Raw genomic sequence first — 23,554 nt, forward strand, 5'->3', positions numbered from 1 at the left:
TATTTGTAAATTTGAAATAATAAGACAATTAGCACAACATTGTAAACTACACTCCAATAAAATTATTTTAAAAATAAAATGAGGCATTTCAAAAATTTGAGAAAAAATCTTACACACAAAATTTATCATAGCCGCACTTCCACACAATTCATTTCTTTGGCAAAGCTAGTCTCAAATAATACAAATTCAGAATTATTTGGGATCTCTAGAAATGCTTGCTTCACATAAAATGTAGCTTTTAACAATTCATGAATAGGTGACATAGGTGGGTATTAGAAAAAGAACACTGTAAAGTCAAAATCTCTTGAGGAAATTCCTAGAATAATGTGCAGCAGCTGGAGAATATGCAGCACTTCCAAAGAAAACTGCTGGTCAAGCCTGTAGAAACTAACAACTACCACCTAAATGTAAATTAAAACAAAAAAACAACTTTTTACACAACTATTGGTAAAGAAACCAAACTCTTTTCCTCAAGAGAGTATAAAATGAAACATATAAACATGTAAAGAAAATTTGAAGAATGACAACAGTTTCTAAAAAAGTATCAAATGGAAGTAAGAAGACATTCTGAATTGAACCTTAATCTTTAAGGACCACACATTTGAAGAGGGGAGCTGGTAATACTTCCCTATACAATGTCTGCTGAGTGTGCTACTGTTAAGATACAATAAAAGGGGTAAGAATTATTAGTGCTGGAAAGGCCTTTCTCTGTAGTGGAGACAAGCCATGTTTTTCATATAACTAAGGTGAAAGCTACAACTGTACATGACACTAATACAGCTCAGCATTTTGTCCAAAATAAAGCAATTCAATAATCTATTTAATAATTTCTTATGAGTTATAGACTAGTTCCCTAAATTTGAGGGATGATTATTCTACAAAAATTTCAGAATACACCACCACCGATTTCAACATCAATTCAGGTTTATATACCTCATTTTCAATGTAGCTGTTGAGGAGATCTTGGCCCAGCTGCCTACACAGGCTACTCTGGATAGGCAGATCAATACTCTTGACTTTCCCTTTTTTAATGTTCTGGTTCAGTCGCTCTTGTTTCTCTGAGAGACCAGACTGCAAAAGCAATGTAAGAGAAGTATAAGTTTCTCTAGCTTAAAAATAGATTTAAGAGGCTGATTTCTGATGAAACAAAGTAAAATCAAAACTATTATCTACCATACCTTAAAAATATTATTTTAATACTGACAGTATTTTACATTCTTGTATACACCAAATCTTTCTACATAAAAAAAATCCTGGGCTGGGAAACAAACTGAAACCACAATGAAATACCATTTCCTACCCACTAGGATGACTTATAATGAAAAAATAAAAGAGGAAAATAAGAGATGGTGAAAATATAGAGAAATTGGAATCCTTATACATGGTTGACAAGATAGAAAAATATGACAGCCATTTTGGAAAATAGGCAGTTCCTCAAATTGTAAACACAGAGATATCATATGACCCAGCAATTTCAATCCTGGGCATGAGCACAAGATAAATGAAAATATATATCCACATAAAACCTGTATATGGTTGTTCAAAACAGCATTATTCATAAAAGTCAAGAGGTAGGAAAAATCCAAGTGTCCATCAGTTGATGAATGAATAAATGTGGTATACATCTGTATGATACAGTATTACTCAACCATAAAAGGGAATGAAGTACTGATATATCCTACAACCTGGATAAACCTTGAAAATATGCTTAGCAAAAAGAAGCCAGTCATTAAAGGATCACATACTGTACTGCTGTCTAGAACAGGCAAGTGTATAATTCAAAAATATTAGTGGCTGACTAGGGCTGGCAGGGGGAGGGTTTGGGGGGAAATAAAGAGTTACTGCTAATGGGTGGGGTTTCTTTTTGGAGTGATGAAAATGTTGTAAAATTGTGATAATGATTACATAATTGAGTACATTAAAAACCTTTGAATTGCACTCTTAAATGGCAGAACTGCATGATATGTAAATTATGTCTAAATAGAGCTGTTGAATAAAGACGAAACACTGAATAAAATAAAAAATTTAGAAAAATAGGTTTCAGGTTTTATATTGCTTGAGAAACTAAGATTTAAAATCAAGTCTTTACAGCCTTTGGAAAAAAAATCTATACAAACCATCCCAAATTAAATTATGTTTGGGTTAGAAAAATCTGTCGAAGATGGTAGTATAGAGCTGTAGCCAGCCATCTGGGTGGTTGGTGCATGGTATTTCTCCCTTCTCTTTTATCAGCACTCATTTTCTCAGTAAAATAATGACTCTTAATAGCTATTTATCCTTTAAAACTTTACTTCCAAATATATAATTTTTGCACTAAGAATGCTTTATGATATGCAGCATGCACCACAGAGTGGTTAGTTTTGAGGTGCTGCATTATTGCTAATTTAAGTTTTCTTCATTTGTCCTATTCTAGTTTCTATTTTCTGAGATTGTATGATTTTTAATGAGAAAAAAAAGTTAATGAAAAGACATAAAAAGACACAGCCACAATAATAGTATACTGCTTTCCCTAGTGGTTCAGATGGTAAAGAATCTGCTTGCAAGCAGGAGACCCGGGTTCAACCCCTGGGTCGGGAAGATCCCCTGAGAAGGAATTGGCAACCCACTCCCGTATTCTTGCCTAGAAAATCCCATGGACAGAGAGGAGCCTGGCAAGCTACTATCCATGGGGTTGCAGAGTCACACAAGACCGAGCAATTAAGCACAGTAATAGTGGAACAAACCTTTGTTTTGGTTCCTGTATGGTCAATTTCTTCCTCTGGAGTGTGTTCAGCATGACATTTTTGATGACCTCCTTCTTCTTGGTCAACCTGCATTTTATCCTGCAAAGAAAATAAGTAACTGACAATATCTCTAGTCTCTTTCTTTTTTCTGTTTTTGGTAATGAACAGCATATCTTAAGAGTTCAAGCCTGTTTTCACATGTGTGAAGATAATAAAGTAGAAGCTCACTGTTTCTGAAATGGGAGTAACTATTAATATAAATACTCAGGTTGACAGTAAGTAAAATGAAAAGATCTATTTGATGCTATGTGAATAAATCTTATTTTTCACCCGTGACCAAATAACTGCAAATACATGGAAAATTGTTCTTAAGTCAAATTCATAAACCAAGATTGACCAAAAAAAAGAACGTTAAACTTGACACAAAAAATGTTCATAAAGAACTTAATGTGGGAAAATAAACTGAAAAAGATACAAAATTTATGTATTACACATAAATTAAATTGTATTTTTAAAATCTAGGAAAATACTCAAATACATAAAAACTGTCAAAGTAGATGTCTCTGAATTATCAAATGTAAACTTTTACTTTTTTTTTTAAACCTGAAAGACAAATTTCCAAGCCATAAGACTGCCAAAATGGATTCCCAACTTGGCAAAAAAATCACAAGTATTAGGTTTTTCTGGTCTTCCTTAATCTTACCCACCACTATCCTCCTAAAAGGAAGAAAGTTTGGCACTCAGGAATTGGGATAATTTAGGTGTTCAGATATACATGGAGTTAAACATTATTACATATAATGTCCATAAGGTTATCTTGGCTAATGCTTATTTGTGCCCAAAGAGAAAAACATGTTAGACGAAAACTTAGAGCAGTGTTCTTTGTTAAGTCAAGAACTGAAATTCCATCCCCACTGCTCCCTGCCCTACCTCCTTCCAACTCTGTAATTTTCCCAACCTTATGATAGAGAAGAGGTGAAAAAAGTGTTACAGTGCCGGGTTGGGGTAATGCAGATAGAGACAACAGATACATTATTAACTATTTCATGTAATACTAAGAAAACAATGTTTCTAGTTAAGGCTGAAATACTTTATCACTTGGCATTTTAAATTTAATACATATATATTCCTATCTCTAAAGAAAAAAATAAATCAATTAATTTGGTTAAGGTATTTCTAAAACTTTCTCACATGTATAACCCAACTCATCTAAATCACATAATTCAGTTAATGATGTCTGAATTGTTCTATACATATTTGTCCTTTGTGCTATCAAGAACATTAGTAGCCCAGCTATTTATTTAAAAATTGCTCCAGTATCATCTCTAAGTTTTCTTATAAGCCACTGATACCTATTCTACAAATTTTATTATTTTTTTTTCTGTATTTTACCAGAAGGAATCAGTAAATTATTTTCAGACAACAACCAAGACTAATATTCCTTTCTTGAATGGTCCTTATACAATTTAATGTCAAGGGGTCGCAACTGCCAACTCATGCCATGAGGAGTAATAATCAAGTTCATACATGTACAGATGATGAGAACTTTTCATGATTATTGCCACAGGCAACAGTGAATGTATAATGTCATTTGCACGATCCATCCCAATTTCAGGTATATTAATAAGGAGAAGCTTGTACATCTTAACAGTTGATCTGAGAGTAATTTGGTAATCTTTTACAATACTTTTAAGAAGATTCATAGGAATATTATGCCTAGTGGGAAAGTTAATAAAAGTGCCTCTAGACTTGGCTTCTCTGATTTTAAGCTTCATGAGGGTTGAGACTGTTTTGTTATACTATTCACTGCTGTATCTAAACACAAAATTTAGGTACTTTTAGTTATTTGACAAACAAATAAAAAGCACTTAAAATCCAGAATTATTATCTAATCTGTCCTGTGATCTACTTTCTCAATCTCTTTTTCTTGTTACTCTCCCCTTTTCTATATCTTATTATCAGCTACCTTTGTAACAAAAAAGGTATCCTTCCCTCAGGGCCTTTGTACTTGTTATTCCCTTTGTCTGGACGCCTACCTGCACCTTGCTCCTTACTCTGCCTTTTCTCGAGCTAGCTTTCCTCTTTCCTCCTCACAGGTGGCTGTCCTCATTACTTAATTACATCTCCTACTATTAATTTCCTTTATATTTATATGATATCCTGTTGCTTCTTGCCTGTGCTTTTCCATTAGAATGTAAGGGACAGACCTTCTTTATCCTGCTTCCCAATATATCTTCAGTGCCTAGGACAGTACCTGGTACATATAAGTTAATCAGACATTTTGAATTAAAAAATAGATAAAAAGATAACCTAAATGGTGAACAGTTGAGGATCAGTTAAATTACGGTATGATAGTCTCTTTGATCCTTCACTGTGTAATGAAGCCTAAGTTGTGATACCTTCCTAATATGTCCTGCTACTGCTGCTGCTAAGTCGCTTCAGTCGTGTCCAACTCTGTGCGACCCCACAGACAGCAGCCCACCAGGCTCCCCCGTCCCTGGGATTCTCCAGGCAAGAACACTGGAGTGGGTTGCCATTTCCTTCTCCAATGCATGAAAGTGAAAAGTTAAAGTGAAATCGTTCAGCCGTGTCCGACTCTTAGTGACCCCATGGACTGCAGCCTACCAGGGTCCTCCATCAATGGGATTTTCCAGGCAAGAGTACCAGAGCGGGGTGCCATTGCCTTCTCCCCTAATATGTCCACATAGTTATAAATACCTAGAAGAAAAGTGTTCACTTTCTGAGACATCTTTTTACTGTTCTGAAGAAAAGCTGGCAATCTATGCTACAGTTTTTTAGGAAAATTGAAGATATCTTAATTTTTAATGAAAAAAATGAGGCCCATAACATAATCTCTCATAAACTAACTTGCATGCAAAGAAAAAAAACAAAAACAACCACTGCTGCTCACTTATACATACCTAGGTTTCATCTGCCAGCAATGTCAGCAACGAGGAACAGTAAAAACGATCTTACTGTCTTCTCATGTTCTCCTCTAAAGCTTAAATAATTAGCTTCCAGGGTCTACTTCGAATTTACTCACTCTACTCGAATTTTTGGAGGGGGAAGGGAGAGACTGCTTAATGATAGTATTCAAACCTTAAGCTTTTAAACTTCTGGATATAGAATTAAAGAAAAAAGTCCTAGAGAGAACCACTAAGCAAGACAGTACATAGGATGTTTTCTACACAGAAAACAAGAATAAGGAAATAAACTACAATTTATTCAACATGGGTTATATCGGCTAAGGTAGAGATTTAAAAGGAGATGATATATGTGAATGTGCTCTCCAACAATGCTAACTATATGACCCATAATGTCAGTAACCTTTTTTTTGTCCCTTGATTATATAAATTACAGAAGATACGCTCAGGAACATCTCACTCAACTGGAAGAAATACTTTATATGGAACACCAAGTACCTGGAAATATTCTCTAGTAAGCCAAAAACACTCTTGTAAGCAAATCAATCTCTGAGTGCCCAAAGCAGATGCTATAAATTCATGCATTTTATACACAAGTGAGTTTTTTAAGTACACATTCAGAAGTCATCCTAAAGGGCTGGCGAACTGGATTTCAAGCCCACATACAAATAGAAGCAGCATATAAGAAATGCGAGAGGTGGAAAATGGGTGCCACAATCTCCTTGTTTTTAGTGCCCAGGATTCACTAACATTACACAGAGAAAACTCAAGGTCTAAAACATTACACAGAGACTTTTTAGAAAAAGAGGTGAAGAAGTTAAACAGCTGTAAAAGAACTTACTCCAAAAAGAATACAGAATGCTTTAAATTTTGGTAAAACTAAATCTTAATGGATTAAATTTACACGTCTACCACAGTTGTTGTAAACCATAATTAAGAAAATTAACTTTTCAACCTATTATTCTTATGTTTATTCATGAAAATTGACTATCCTTACCAACATATTGGGACAGTATTTCCTTCTCCTTAATTCAAGGAAGGAAGGATGTAACAGGAAAATAATACATGTGAAGAAAAATGAAAGAAAATGCCACACTTCTTAAATGAAGTAGTGGTAGAATTCTGATCATTCTGAAAGAAAAGATTTTACAGTAATTTTTAGTAAAAACAGACAAAAAGACAACTTTTAAAAATGGGAGAAACTGTCTTGAAATTTAAAATGTTAAAATCCACTCTTAACATGCACAAATAGATGAAAAATCGAGGGCAGACATCCAATTATGGTTTGAAAAAAATCTAACCAAAGTCTTTAAAGTAACTTACAAATACTATATATAAAAAGAAGAAAACTTTATGTAATGGAATACAATCACTTTCTCTTAAGATTCTTTCACTGATACTAAGCCAACACAACATTAGAGTCACATTAACTCTTTCATAAAGAAACTATCAAGAATCTATTGTAATGTTACTGAATGTACAGCACGTTTTTCTGTTCAGACCCTAATGAGCGACTGAACACACACACACAAGAGTTATAATTAAGACACTGTATATATTATTAGAGGAGCCTTTTAAAAATAGTATTTCCACATACCACATCATCTTTGCTTTCATTCTTAAAAGAAGTTTCTGTCTCCATAGGAACATCACTCTGATCTCCTTCTATATTTTGCTTCTCAATTACAGATGCACTAGCCACACTGAAGATTCCATGGATATTAATACGAACTTTAACCTTAACTTTGGAACTATCACCATCAGATTGTGGGAAAACATTCTGAATAGTAAAGTTCCCTTAAGGAAAAAAAAACTTTGATCAGAACATAGCCTCAGATTAACTCATTCAATTCATTCATTCAGTAATTTTACGATCATTTTCAAATGTTGGCAAAAAAAATCTTAAAATTATGATCATATTCTGATTAATTATTGTGGGGCATGCATTTCCCCCAATCACCTTTTTTTAATATAATAAACCTGGTACAAATAAAAACTCAAAAGGTTGTAAACCAATTGTCCTTCAACTAAAAATAAAAAAAAAAAAGACTCAAAAGGTTAAACAACCTGCCCCAAGTCATCAGTGACAGGAAAGAGAGTTAAGGATCTTAATCAAGCACAATCTTGACTGAAGGCAATATCACTTTTAGGTTTTACAATATTGCCATACGAAGACCAAAATAGCAAAATTAAATTTTTGAACTTTAAAACCAAATACATATTACCTGTTTGTTATAAACTGTGCAAATCATCATCTTGGTAATTCACAAAGCAATTTAAATTTCCTTTTCCTGGAACTTACCTATAGCAAAATTGCTAAGCTATACAGTCACTACTACCTAGTTTACACTAATTTTTTCAGTTTAAGAAATCTGGTGTTTTAGGGCTTCTTTGGTAGCTCAGTGCTAAAGAATCTACCTGCCAATGCAGACAACATGGGTTTGATACCTGCTCTGGGGAGATCTCAGTAAGAAAAAAAGAAATCTGATATTTTATTTTTTAGAAAAAAATCTCAAATATATAATGTTTCCATGGTAAAGAGAGAATATTAGGCAGATTTTTAAAGGTTGAATTGTGACCTTCCCTCTAGCCCCAATGCATATGTTGAAGGCCTACTCTCCAGTAACCTCAGGAAATGACCTTATTTTGAGACAGGGTCTTTACAAAGTAATCAAGTTAAAGTGAAGTTATTGGTGGGCTCTAATTCAATGACCTGGTGTCCTTATTTGGAGATGGATACACACAAGAGGAGAAGGACACATGAGCATGATGATGGCCATCTATGAGCCAAAGACAAATGCCTGGAATGGATCCTTCCCTCACAGCCCTCAGAAGGAATCGATCCCACCACCACCTTAATTTTGAATGTTCCAGCCTCCAGAACTGTGAGACAGTACATTTCTATTGTTGAAATATCTAGTTTGTGGTGCTTTGTTATAGAAGCCCTAGAAAACTAATACCATTTTCAATAGTTACTTCTACTGTTTTAAATAATGTACTTGAAATATTAATACTGTCCTCATTTTAATCAATAAAAGTAGCACATATAGAAAATTTTAAAATTTTATTTTCTTTTAAATGATACAAATCATACTTTTTTTGGTATCTTCTAAAAAGATAACTCAGCTGAAATGGATATTAGTCTCCTAGTTTCACTTTCGTATTAATCCAGTAATACTCATTCTATCTGTTGCCCGTGGGTCGAACCAGTAATACTCATTCTAGTTGTTGCCAGTGTGTTGAACATGAGTTTAAAGTCACAATATGTAGTCAGTCTGACAGCATTGACTACATATTCAAGTTTACTGATTAGCTTTTTCATTAAAAAATAACCATCATCCAACCTCTCAAGCCAATTACAGAACATTTTAAATATAGATGTTAAAAATGAATTAAAAATATTCAAACCTGTTGTTATCCAGAAATAAAACTCTAAGCACCAAAAAGTGCATGTTTAGAAAAAAGTACGACTATCTTTGTTTAAAAATCCAGTGTTGGGTTAGCTGAAAAGTTAATTTGCTTCCTTGATTCAAATACTGTTAAGAGGCTAAATTTTATGGAAAAAAAAAAAAAACTGGGAGTTTTCTTACCAATTCTTGGATCCGGATAAGGCACTTCACGTAAATTAGTATAAAATGCTTCTAGTTCAAATGGTTCTTTCTTGTGGAAAGTAATGACTTTTGAGAATGGGGCAGGATGGTTCTTACAGAATACTTCGCATTCCCTAAAATGGAGCGGGAAAACAGTTAAACAGAGAGCTTCCTATGAACCTAATCACAGAATCCATCTCATTTTTAATTCATAAGCAGCAATTTTAAATACCTCTGCACAAATGTTAAGAAAAAGAATTATTGGTTTTGCTACAAATAAACATACAATGAATTTTGACAAGTTTATGGCTCAAAGTTTTAGAATGTCTGTCATAGTAACAGATAATTCTCTCTTACTAAAATGGGAAAAATTACCTGAGAGGAGGTATATTTTAAGGCCAATTTATAGGGATTTTTGTTGTTGTTGTTCACATATGAGGACCAAATTCTGTCGATTAGTTTCTAAAACACTTATCATATGTAACCCTTTTTATTCTAGCTCCCTTAAAAATACTTTTAATTGGAAATAATTTCAAACTCATAGAAAGGTACAAAAATAAAACAAGGATAAGGAACACCTGTATATCTTTTACCTAAATTTGTTACTGTTTTAACCCATTTATTTCATCATTTTGAGTACACACACACACAGTTGTATGTGTACTTTTTTTTTCTGAACAAGCTGTGGGTGTTACATACATGATGGCTCTTTACCCAAAAATTTTTAAAGGTATTCTTCCTAACAGGGACATTCTCTAATATAACCACAGTACAGCTATCTACTTTATAAACTTTTAAAACTTTAATCTATAAACCAAATTCCAAGTTTTTCAGTTGATGTAACAATGCCCTTTATAGTATTTTCTCTTACAGGAAGCTTTAAAAGCTACAAAAGCAATTCCTATTTTTTAAACAGTGTAACAGAAATGACTTATAACTACTGTTTATAGTGACCCAGAAAATCACTCTTTATTATTATGTATACCACCATTCGGAGAAGGCAATGGCACCCCATTCCAGTACTCTTGCCTGGAAAATCCCATGGACAGAGGAGCCTGGTGGGCTGCAGTCCATGGGGTCGCTACAAGTCGGGCAAGACTGAGCAACTTCACTTTCACTTTTCACTTTCCTGCATTGGAAAAGGAAACGGCAACCCACTCCAGTGTTCTGGCCTGGAGAATCCCAGGGATGGGGGAGCCTGGTGGGCTGCCGTCTATGTGGTCGCACAGAGTCGGACATGACTGAAGCGACTTAGCAGCAGCAGCAGCATACCATCATCCTATTAATTATGTATGGTTTGAAAATGTCACTTTTATGGACCTTTACCTCTATCCTACCAATACCTTCTACTTTCTTATTGTAGTCACTAGAATATATTTAAACTTGCAATGTATTTTCTTATAAATTTTTTTGGATCACTTATACTACACTTAACTGAAATTAACTTTAATAAATAATATTTCTTGCCTCAAAGTTGACATTAACATATGTCCTGCAAAACCTTCCAATTAGGTTGATAATCCATATTTTTTAAATTTTGCACAAAAATTTCAAGTTCTAGGGAATGTGTAGAACACAGAACAAAATCTTAAAAGCAACTTCAAAACCTAAATACAGGTTTACTTTATTATACAAACTGTACTTCTAAAAAGTCAAATATAGTATCAAATACAGATTTCTATTTTGGAAGGAAAGTAAACAATTTAAATGCTGGGCACTTCATGGAAAAGGAAATGCTAATGTCAAAGCACAGAAAGACTAGCTTATTACAGTCAGAAATGAAAATAACAAAGTGCTAATTGTCTTTACTATTAGAATGTTACATTTAAATATACAGGAGAAAATGAGCTAAAATAATTATCTCATACAATGTTATTAGGAATATAGCTTGGTATATTCTTTTTAGTGAATAATTTGGCAATATTAGTTAAAATAATGTTCATAACCCTCTGGCTCAATTTCAGTCCTACATAGTTACCTTAGATATATCAAACACAACCAAACAAGGAGATATGTACAAAGATAGTCCTAATAGCACTTGCTTACAACAGGAAAAACATAACTTTACAATATACTGGTTAAATTATGGCACCTACAATTGTCTGAAAAGTTACTGTCTGTTGATATGGAAAGGTGATATATATTTGAAAAAGCAATTTTTATGGATATATACACATGATCATGTAAATATTTTAAAAGTACATGTTTTTGTTTGGATATTGAAAGAAAATGACTTGATAGATACATGTGTGTGTGCTCAGTCATGTCCAACTCTTTGTGACCGTATGGACTGCAGCCTGCCAGGCTCCTCTATCCATGGAATTTTCCAAGCAAGGATACTAGAGTGAGTTACCATTTCCTCCTCCAGGAGAATATATACTCAGCTGTTAAAATAATTAGTTATCTCAATAAAATGGGCTAAGAGAGTTGGAGTATAGCAAATAGAGGTTTTTTTAAGTTTTTATATTTCTATACTGTGATTTATATTTGAAACTGAGAATGTTTTACTTTTATATTAACATATTAACTAAAAATATGCCATTCATGGTTTACAGATATATCATGTTTTTATATTCTCCTTGTTTCTAAAATAATAAAGTGTTTGACAAGTTTAAGGAGTATCAGTTCAGTTCAGTTCAGTTCAGTCACTCAGTCATGTCCGACACTTTGCGACCCCATGAATCACAGCACGCCAGGCCTCCTGTCCATCACCAACTCCTGGAGTTCACTCAGACTCACGTCCATCGAATCAGTGATGCCATCCAGCCATCTCATCCTCTGTCGTCCCCTTTTCCTCCTGCCCCCAATCCCTCCCAGCATCAGAGTCTTTTCCAGTGAGTATAAATTCCTCTAATTTAGAAAAGTAGGTTCAAAAAAAAGAAAAGTAGGTTCAATTTCTTATTTTGATAAGCTCTAACCAAGGCTTTAAAAGTAACTTACCCAGTTCCATCTTCAAAAGAGGTCTTCCATCTTAATGTGATTGAATAAGGAACAATGTCTGTTATGGAAAATTCACGCACTTTAAATGCTGGTGAGAGAATTGCACACTGAAAATAAGATGGATACCATATTTAAATAGAAAAATGCCAAACATACCCCATGTTACCATGACTGCTTAACAAAGTTGTTATAATAAAACTGTTCCATTTAAAAAATTTCTGGGTTTTTGGTAATAACTAGTAAAATTTTAAAGTGTCAGCGCACTCTTTCTGTGACTTTACAAAAATTTATGTAAAATATTTTTTAATCTCAAAAAAGTAATTTTAAATAGGAATAAACACAAGAATTCATAAAATAAATGTCTTCAGTGTAGTTAATGGCATAGAGTCCTATGACAGCTTAAAAACAAATTGGATAGACATAACCTTTATTTATCAGGAATAATTTTAATTTCAGTTCAGTTCAGTCGCTCAGTCGTGTCTGACTCTTTGCGACCTCATGAATCGCAGCGCACCAGGCCTCCTTGTCCATCACCAACTCCCGGAGTTCACTCAAACTCATGTCCATCGAGTCAGTGATGCCATCCAGCCATCTCATCCTCTGTCATCCCCTTCTCCTCCTGCCCCCAATCCCTCCCAGCATCAGAGTCTTTTCCAATGAGTCAACTCTTTACAGGAGGTGGCCAAAGTATTGGAGTTTCAGCTTTAGCATCAGTCTTTCCAATGAACACCCAGGACTGATCTTGTTTAGAATGGACTGGTTAGATTTCCTTGCAGTCCAAGGATCTCTCAAGAGTTTTCTCCAACACCACTTTAGCTAATTGTTGAGTGGTTGGACCACATAATAAATTAAAAAGTTCTTTGAGGCCTATCACCGTATTTCTGGCAAAATAAAGACTAATAATCATACCTGTAATGCACATCCTCTTGCAACAGCTTCATCAGCATTTAATGTGGTACTTATGTCTTTAAGAAAGAATTTAGTGATTTGCTCTTTCACAGCAGGAATTCGTGTTGCTCCCCCTACAATTTCTATACTACTTATGTCTTCACGTTGTAAGTCTGGAAAAGAAAATGTTTCAAAAATTAAGACAGTCTTTATAAAAAATGTGAATAGTAGACTCTGGAAAGTACTTTTTTAAAAAAATGAATTTTTTTAATTTACTCAAAACAAGGTAGAACAAAAAGAAAATAAAAATAAATTTGGAAAAAAGCAAAATTTAATAGATATTTATTATCTACATATCAGGCACTGTACTTGGTCCAGATGATGAAGTGACGATAAAACAGACAAACACTTCATGGACTTTAAAGAAACTGTTCAGAGTCCTTCATTTTTTCTAACTTCTACCTCACAAATCCCCATAGGAACTAGTTTTTAATTGGTCATGAAAAACCTTAACAAAAAGCAGTCATGTTCTCACTTCTACTTCTGATCAATCTTTAAAAACTTACTTATAAAAATACCTTCAAATATAACTAGCATTAGTTTTATGATGTAAACAGTATGGGCCAGGATGAGTTCTCATAAACTCTGATGTCTAGTGGCCCTTGTCTTATGAATAAAGAATGAGTTATAAACTCCTTCTCTAAAATAAGAAATACTAACCTTAAAAAAAAAAAACAAAACACATGACTTTTTTATTGCTTTTACAAATTTCTACCCCATTAAAGTAACACCATGGTACAGTTTTGATGGTTAGTTCAGGAACTTTCACTTACTTGCTTGTTCCATTACTGCTTTTAATGGTGGTTCAACTCTGGCTAAGAGGGAAGCACATAATTGTTCAAACTGAGCCCTGTGGGAAAATGAAATAAAAGTCATTATTTGGGGGTACAAAAGTAGAGCCTATCTTCTGAAATAACAGAATGAAAAAAATTAGACACGATCCAAACATAAAATGAGGAAACACTTTTCAATTGAAAACATACATGGTACCTGTTCATTTTACTAGAAACATCAAGGTCATTCATGAAACACTCAATGTTCAGTGGAAGATCTGATGCATTTGCACTCATTAGCTTCTTTAGTTTTTCACATTCCTGATATAAACGCAACAAGGCCCGAGAGTTTTCTTTCACATTTATCTTATATTTTGTCTTGAACTCTTCACAGAAGTAGTCTACTAAAACCTCATCAAAGTTCCTGCCACCCAAATATGGATCAAACGTAGTAGCCAAGACCTGTTTAATTGAAAAACCAGAACTGAATTTTCAGAAATATTACATGCTTTCAAAAATTAAACCTACCTGAAAAAACCTTTTAAAATTAAAACGAAAGAATTTTTCAAAAATTACAGGTGTGCCAAATTTGGAATCACTTATATTAATTATATTTAGCCAACGTATTTATCCATTCTGAATTATCTCCTTTATAGATCTATATACCTATGTGGGAGAGTACCTTTAATTCTGAAAAGTTGAGTTGCAATGACTAAAAGTTCATTATCTCACATTCTTTGGTTCTACAACAGCACTGAACAGATGGGCCAAAAACCAAGCTTAAGAGAGCAAAGAAAGAGTCCTAAGTATGTAACCAAAGACAAAAGAGCCAAGAGAGCCAATCCAAAGATTAAATATAAAATATTTTAATTGATCAAACATGGAGCTCTGCTCAGTGTTTGTTATGTGGTAGCCTGGATGGGAGGGGAGTTTGAGGGAGAAATGATAAATGTTTATGTATGGGTGAGTCCCTTCAGTGTTCACCCAAAACTATCACAACATTGTTAATTGGCTATACTCCAATACAAAACAAAAAGTGCTTTTAAAAAAGTTTTAAAAAAATGTTTTACAAATTTACAAATCAAGAATCACTGCCCCCAATCCCCTAAAAAGCCAGACTATTTTTATAAACATATAGAAGGAACAAAAGAGCATGTAAGGAACCAAAAAAGAAAATTAAAAAAAAATGAAGAGGAGAGACAAGAATTTAATAAGCTTGTTGAACAACTGGCCTCAGCTAAGCAGTCTAATAGAAAAGGAGCAGAAAAGTCACAGACTTCAATGATATAGCTCTTGAAACCATAGAACCAAGACATCTAGTCTATCTCCCTGTGGCAGAGGGTAAAAATCTAGTTATAATAGTAATTGCCAGAAAGTCGAGTTCCACATTGGTGTGTTTCAGCCTTTTGCATAAGGATGGGTGGTGGAATAGTGGTAAACATCACAGTAGGATGTGAGCATAGTCTGAAGGGGCTGTCGTCCCACAGATTAACATGGAGAATCAGTGAACAGACTCCTATATTCACTATGAGTAATTTCCCTTTAATTTTATGATTACAAGGATGTTAATATAGTAATATACACTTCAACACAAAAGGCTCTAAAAGGTTCTGGGTAACCCAAAGCATTTAATCTTCTGAGCAAATTCTATACATGTGTGTAATAGGGACAGAGAGTGTGTGTAAGTCTGGGTAAGAGAATTAATGTAGAAATGAATATAAAACCAAAGGCTATAAAAAGATAAGCACAGAGAGATAAATAAAACCATAGAAAATTTTGATTAGGATTCTTGGATAGAAAGGTTTCTAAAGACAATGGGAATCATTTTAGAAAATGTTTCCTATGTACATTTATAAATATGTAATTTATGCTCCCTGATAGGTGACAAACACCTCAACACTAATAAAAAATAGCTAACACGTAATAACCGCAATATGGTATTCCAAGCATCTTATAAACTTTAATTCATTTAATCCTCAAAAATTCTATGAGATACTTACTGATCATATCCTCAGGTGAGGAGCCTGAGATTTGGGGAGGTTACATAACCTGCTCAAAGTCACAGTTTTTAAGTGGCAGAACCAGGGTTTAAATCCATGCATTACAGTTCTCAATTTAGTCTTATATGCTCTTAACCATTAAATTAAATATAGCAAATCATTTACTTACTTTAAGTTTTCCTTTGTTAAAAGCACAAACTGAGACCTGATAGGCAGAATGTCCCATATCAATAAATATTACATTTCTTGGTTTCTCATCTAATGGAGGAAGATCCTGTTTATAAATTCCATATGCTAGAGCAACTATGCAAGAACAAAGAATGAGATTAGCAAAGCAATCGCTTGGAAAACAATAAATAAGTCATGTTGATACTACATTTTAGTTAGCTTCAAAGTAAAATAGCTTTTCACAATTTGGTTAATGTTTTATTTTTTCTACCCTATAATGTTAATGACCCAAGAGTCAGTGGAAGACATGTTTAATCTCTGCCAAAATGCTGTACTCCAAAATGATAAGCTTATAAGATATCAGGACATTACAGAGTTATTAAAAATAAATGCCTTGTACTAATTAGGAAAAAACTATAATAATATTTTAATGACAGTGATTTTCAAATTGCAAACGGCTCACCTGCAGTAGTTTCATTCATTAACCTTAAACAATTTAAACCTGCAACCTGGGCTGCAGCCATCACAGATCTTCTCTCAGCATCAGTGAAAAAGCTAGGAATCTGGTATTGCAAAACAATAATCAAGAGTATTAGTTCATTGTAATACATTTTACTTAAACATTTCATCAACTGAAAATGAAAATAATTACACCAAAACTTATGTAAAGTAATAAATGATGCTCTAATTAAATAAATGAGAAAAAATACTGTGTTTTTTTTTTTTTTTTAGGTTGTGCTTAGTCGCTCAGTTGTGTCCAATTCTGTGTGACCCCATGGACTGTTCCCTCCCAGACTCCTCTGACCATGGGGATTCTCCAGGCAAGAATACTGGAGTGGGTTGTCATGCCCGCCTGCAGGGGATCTTCCCAACACAGGGATCGAACCCAGATCTCCCGCATTCCAGGCAGAGTCTTTACTATCTGAGTGACCAGGGAAGCCCTTTTTTTTTTTTAAGGTTGTCAACTGCTATATCAAAAGTTTTGACCTAAAGTATGAACACAAATTTAAAGCAATTAGTAAAATAGAGGAATACTGTGGAATTTCAAAAATATGTTCATCTAAATCCATCTCATGTTGGTCTATTCTATAAAAATACATATTTGTTTATATTTTAATAATGAAACATTAACAACCCAAGAGTCTGTTAAAATGAGATTGGTTACATATGTTATATCCACATAAAGAAATTTGATGTGGATGTTAGAATCAGATCAATCTGAACTGTCATGGAATAGTATCTTTATTACATTAAAAAAAAGGGGGTGTACGTATAGCATGATTTCATTTTTGTGTGTGTATGTACTACTAGAAGAATACACTCCCAAATGATTACAATGGTTATATTCCAAAGGGAGAGGAAACTATATTGCAGGTGCAGGGGCTTACGATGAGCATGTGTTTCTTTATAAATCACCAAAAAACATTAGGTTATGTTTCTATTAAAAATAAACTCATAATTTAAAACATAATTAAGACTACATATACTTAGTATTATCAAAGTAAGAAGCACTTTCCTTTGGTCTAGAGATTTATAAAAAACTGAGTACATTCATGTACAAAATGACTTGGGACTCTTCCAATTTCAAGTTAACTGCTTTCTGAATTCAGAAATTTCATTTAATAGATGATAACACTAAAAGAACTTGAATTTTGACAAGTCTGTATATCCTGATTTTGGTACTATCCTTCTGATAAAAATTTACATTATAAGCTATGGTTCACTTAATATTCACTGAGAACTTATGTACCAGGTGCTTTTTTAGCCATGAGAGATATGACTACATAAACAGAAAAAAATTCCCCTTGTATAGTTCACACAGGCTTAGTGCACTAATTACAAAGTTAATAATGGCCAAGAAATTCACAATGCCATATTCTGATACTAATTTCTGACATAATTACTAAGTTCACTGAAAAGTCATAATATTCCATTCTTTTGATGATGTGAGGCTTGAACTTCTGTAGCCAAGTTTAACAGTACTAAGAATACATTCACATTTAGGTGACAACATGTAACTTAAAACCTAGTTGTCAATATATAGCGGGATCTCAAGAGATAAAAGACCGGGTAAATGATTAAATGTTAAGAATCCTTAAAAGACAGATCTTTTCTTTCTGAAAAATAATGCATGATCTAACCTATATGTGGAATCTGAAGAAGTCAAATTCATAGGATAGAATAAAATGGTGGTTACCAGGGATAGGGTAGTGGGGGAAATCAGAAGTCAATGGTCAAAGTGTATAAAATTTTATTTATGTAGAATAACTTTTAGAAATCTAATGTATAGCATGGTTACAGTTAATAATACTGTATTATATGCTGAAATTTGCTAAGAAAGTAGATCTCAGGTACTCTTGCCACACAAACACAAAAAATGTCACTATAGGAGATAGATGTACTGTTTGACTACAGTGATCATTTTCATCATGTATATCAAAGCACCATGTTTTTCACCTTATATACAAACCATTTTTACCTTAAAAGCTTAAGTTGATTTTTGAGGGGTGATAAACATGTTTATTATACTGACTGTGATGATGTTTCACGGGTATATGCATATGTCAAAACTTGTATACATATGCATATGTATTTATGTATACATGTTAAATACATCTAATTTATCATTTTTAAAAAAGGATCTTTCTTCCGGATACAGAATATACACAATCTCAAATTTCCAACTGGGCATTTTCAACCTTTGATGTAAGTGTTAAGGTTCCCTGAAGCTGGGATGTTTAAGCGCCACCTAGAAAGATTCTTAAGGGTAAGTGGCAGGTACAGCAATCACCAATTAATCACATACATTAGTTTTTTTCTTTAAAGATTAGCTGATTATCACAATTAACTTTATGGGAAACTCTTTCCTGAATGAAAAAATTGGAGGTTATTTACTAGATAAGGGAAGAAAAACATTTCCATATAACATTAATATACTGGAAAATATGATTCAAGAGTGTTCAGTACTGAGGTAAAACTTACTGAAATCACACAGTCAGCCACTGGTTTCTTCAAAGCATTTTCTGAAGTCTCTTTAAGCTTAGCCAACAGCATCCCAGTAACCTGCTCAATTGCAAAAGGTCTTTCTTCTTCTAGGTATCGCACCTGAAGCCCAAGTGGAGATATTTAATGAGTCATTTATTCATCTAGTATTTCATCTAGTATTTAATGAAAAAGGCAGAGTCCTAACTCAATGAACTTACATACCAAAAATATTGCTCTAGTATCATCATATCTCATCTCTGAAGTTCCAGTGCCTTACCCATAGTATTACATAGTATTACAACCAGATCCCCGTCTCCCACAAAAGCAAGTTTTATCATTTACTATTCTTGTAAACAAATAAGGGGAAAAAGGTCAAATTATCTTTCTTTAAAATGAAAACTTTAGTAATACAGTTTTGTGAAAAGAAAATGAGAACACAGGAAAAAAAATTTTATTTAAAAAAAGAAACTATATATGTATTACTCCAAGGCCTCAGGGGATAATTACCAAGGCCTCAGGGGATAATTAAACATTAGAGATGCATACATGGAATTTTTAAATTTAAAAAAATAACAATTTCATACACAGGTTTGACTAGTTTGAATTTAAGCACATAAAATGAAACTTTACAGTGCTTGACCAAGGAATACTATGCTTTATTCAAATAAGCAAACTCTTTCATAATGACAACCACAATATTTATAAGCAATAGAAAGTTAACTTAGAACCCATACAATAACTACAACTAATTTACATAAGAAAAGGCTATGTATTTAATCTCTGTATCCCCAAAAGCAAATAATTTTATACTAAAACACTAAACTTTGGAAGAGCTTTAAAGAACTTCTCAGGCAGTACAATGTAGGTATTTATTTAACTGTGTAAATATGAATAACTATATAATATTTACAATGAAACAGACCTAAACTTGATACCCATTTGTTTCCAAATCAATTTACAGGTAAGTTTAAAACCAAGAATTACATGAAATTATGTGAAATTTAAACATAGGAAGAGTTCAATGCACGATGCTGGATGCTTGGGGCTGGTGCACTGGGACGACCCAGAGGGATGGTATGGGGAGGTAGGAGGGAGGAGGGTTCAGGATGGGGAACACATGTATAATTTTTTTTTAATTAAAATTGAATAAAAAAAAAATAATAATAATAAAAAAAAGATAAACATAGGAAGAAATGAAGCATACCAAAATAAGGAAAAATGAATCAAGTACCATGTGTCTTAGTCTGATTATAGGAGGCACAACAATACAGAGTTATTTTGAAGAATATAAAAGTTAGATGAAATAAACATTAAAGCATATTCAAACAAACGTCAGAGTAAATAAATGGATAAACTGCTTGAGGCACTGAATGCTAAAGATCTTCAAAGGATGAAGAAACTTAGTTCAACACATGGTTGAGTGATGTTTTCAAAGCCTCTTCAACCAGCTTACATGCACTCACTATAACTGCATAAAAATTATATCACTTAAAAATTAGGTTTTGACTTTCTGTAAAAATTATTTTGTTTTTAATCAAACTACTCACAAAGCGTAATTTTTAATTTTCTTTTTAAAGAATAAAACACTTAAGTAGTTTAGAATAAAACTGTTCCACATAGTCATTAACTGGAAGTTATCATATCTAAAGGACACGTGAACATTACTCTTTATCACATTTATTGCTATCATAACCCATCAGCTTCCTAGTCAGCACATCTTGATCCACAAATTTCACCTAAAATATGACTTCCTAATTTTCAATTTGTCCTTAATCTCTTATTGTGTCTTTTTCTGAACTATTGTTAAGTCTCATGTCTCCTTACTACAATTCATCATCCATCCTGTAGTCAGAACCCTCTTCTAAACATGGAAATATGTGCACCTTAAAACATATATATCAATTTGAAAATCAGCTATTAAAACTTTTAGCTCTGAGATATAAATCTTATTGCATAAAGTTTATCCTTCTGAAGTGTGCAATTAAGTGGTTTTAGTATGTTCAAAGTTGTATACTGATTATCACTAATTGTAGTACATTTTCATCAACTTAAAAAGAGTGCTCCATTAGTAGCAGAAGAAGTAGAGATACCCATTCCTAACAATTAAGAAGTAGAGATACCCTTAATTCCTAACAACCATAAGTCTATTTTCTGTGTCTACTGATTTGCATAGATTCTGGAGAGCCACACAAATGAAATCACAAAATATATGGCCTTTTATATCTGTTTTCCTCCCCCCAGTTAGCATGTTTTCTAGATACTGTCTTTTTATGGCCAGATAATACTGCCACTGGATAACTATACCACATCTTGTTCATACACTCATCAGCTGGTGGACACTTGGTTTGTTCCCACTTCTTGGCTATTATAAATAATGTTATTATGAACATTAGTGTACAAATTTTTGTGTGCACAAGTGGTTCAATTCTCTTATGTATATACACCTAAGAGTAGAACTGCTAAGTCATACAATCTATCTGTTTTGGGGTATTCTGTTAGTTTTTGTTAACCAATCTAAAACTCTCTGTCTTAGGATATAGAAGTCAAAACCTAGAATCCATCTCTTACTTGGAAGAAGAATTTGCTTTAATATTCCTAACACAAGATTCTTCTAAATTAGAGCAAACTCATTATAGCAGTTAACATACTTTTGGGCTTATTTTTCTAAATCACATATGCCTCTGCCTTTGTCCCTTAAAAATGGTTCACCTCTAAAAGTTCTCCAAATAATAATACCTTTTTCTTGACAATAAAAGTATTTGGATTAAAAAGATTATTATTCTATATCAGATTTTTTTTGGTGCAGTCACTAAAGCACACTACAAAAACTGCCTGTTTCTTGGTATGCATGTATTTCACCTAAAGGAAAAAAGTTAAATTTTTTTAAAGTATTTAAAAATAGGCAATATTACTGCATTTGGTTTCTTTAATTTGAACAAATGCTTGCATTCTGGGAATATAAACTTACCTTAACCCCTGCACTTCCATTCGGCATCTTCTGCAGCTCATAGGGAAGCCTGATCCTTTCAGTTTGCACAATAGGATCGTCAAAAGATCGCCCATGAAGTTTTTTGAAACCGTGAATTGTATTTCTTACATTCGTGACTATCTGTTGGCAGTAAACACTTTTATCAATTACTGAATTAATGCAAAGTAAACTACGCTAGTATTTGTGAATCACCAAGTCTCTTTATCCTACACATCTGTATAAGTTCAGAATTACACACTATCATTTAATTTTCTGGTTTCTAATTGATAGAAGTCCCCTTGGACAGCAAGGATGTCAAACCAGTCAATCCTAAAGGAAATCAACCCTGAATATTCATTGGAAGGACTGATGCTAAAGCTGAAGCTCCAATACTTTAGCCACCTGATTTGAAGAGCCAACGCACTGGAAAAGATGCTGATGCTGGGAAAGACTGAGGGCAGGAGGAGAAGGGGACGACAGAGGATGAGATGGTTGGATGGCATCTACTCAATGGATATGCGCTTGAGCAAACTCCAGGAGACGTAAGGACAGGGAAGCCTGGTGTGCTGCAGTCCATGGGGTCACAAAGAGTCAGACACAACAGAGCAACTGAACAAATTGATAGAAACCACTATCTCCTACCCTTGGAATGTTAAAAACAAATACTGGATGCCTGGGGCTGGTGCACTGGGACGACCCAGAGGGATGGTATGGGGAGGGAGGAGGGAGGAGGGAGGAGGGTTCAGGATGGGGAACACATGTATGCCTGTGGCAGATTCATTTTGATATATGGCAGAACCAATATTGTAAAGTTTAAAAATAAAATAAAATTAAAAAATAAATAAATAAAAAGAAAAAAGAAAGAAAAAAAAGAACAAAACTTCTCAAATACAATGAAAATCTATCTACAACTCATTTATTTGGCTTTCTTCAAGACTTTCAGGCTAATGAATTAGTATCTTTGATTCTTTCCACTTTCATCTGTGTTTTTATTAATATTTACACTATGTCTTTTATCACCCTGTTTTTCTTTTACACTAAATATCTTCTGTGAACTTTATCACGTATTACTACATTGCTTTCACTGCTAAAAACTTCTCCTAGGCTAGTAAATTAAAAATCCTTCCATATAGCATGGTGCTAAGTTAATGTGTCTTCATTTGTAAATAGCTTGTATTTTGGCAAAGTAGTTTTTTCTTTAATTAGAACATGTAGTTCAAACTACAGAATATCACTGAGATCCAGTTGCTGTCCTCTTAGTGACCTTCAATTATAAGATGAAAACTACAGGGATGCTGAATTACTATATTGATCTCTTTAGCTTTTTAGGAAAAATAACTTATAGTTTGCTTCCTTCAGAGACTCTAAGCCCTATGATACCTTAAATCAGCCAGAAGACGAGAAGTAACTTTTAGTGAAGGGGTCATTTGGGCACAAACATTTGGTTATGTGCAGTATGAAAATGGAGGAAAAAACCATATTCACACTCAGGCCGACTGTAAGACAATTTGATTAAAAAAATCTTAACAACAATT

The 23,554-nt window shown here is 33.5% G+C and overlaps 1 protein-coding gene across 1 annotated transcript in view; it reads right to left on the reverse strand.

Moving 5' to 3' along the window:
- The window catches only part of HSPA4L (heat shock protein family A (Hsp70) member 4 like), a 63,676-nt gene that overhangs the window by 24,861 nt on the left and 15,261 nt on the right, over nucleotides 1–23,554 (reverse strand). The window contains exons 4-15 of the mRNA XM_015475394.3: nucleotides 22,020–22,160; nucleotides 19,049–19,171; nucleotides 16,530–16,629; nucleotides 16,068–16,201; nucleotides 14,116–14,360; nucleotides 13,899–13,975; nucleotides 13,087–13,238; nucleotides 12,178–12,284; nucleotides 9,238–9,371; nucleotides 7,245–7,444; nucleotides 2,724–2,822; nucleotides 934–1,071 (exon numbers count right to left, since the gene is read on the reverse strand). Of these exons, the coding sequence (XP_015330880.2) occupies nucleotides 934–1,071; nucleotides 2,724–2,822; nucleotides 7,245–7,444; nucleotides 9,238–9,371; nucleotides 12,178–12,284; nucleotides 13,087–13,238; nucleotides 13,899–13,975; nucleotides 14,116–14,360; nucleotides 16,068–16,201; nucleotides 16,530–16,629; nucleotides 19,049–19,171; nucleotides 22,020–22,160 (1,650 nt within the window). The remainder of the gene's footprint in view (nucleotides 1–933; nucleotides 1,072–2,723; nucleotides 2,823–7,244; nucleotides 7,445–9,237; nucleotides 9,372–12,177; nucleotides 12,285–13,086; nucleotides 13,239–13,898; nucleotides 13,976–14,115; nucleotides 14,361–16,067; nucleotides 16,202–16,529; nucleotides 16,630–19,048; nucleotides 19,172–22,019; nucleotides 22,161–23,554) is intronic.

This window comes from Bos taurus, chromosome 17 (assembly GCF_002263795.3).
Source record: "Bos taurus isolate L1 Dominette 01449 registration number 42190680 breed Hereford chromosome 17, ARS-UCD2.0, whole genome shotgun sequence".
In the NCBI taxonomy this organism is placed as follows: Eukaryota; Metazoa; Chordata; class Mammalia; order Artiodactyla; family Bovidae; genus Bos; species Bos taurus.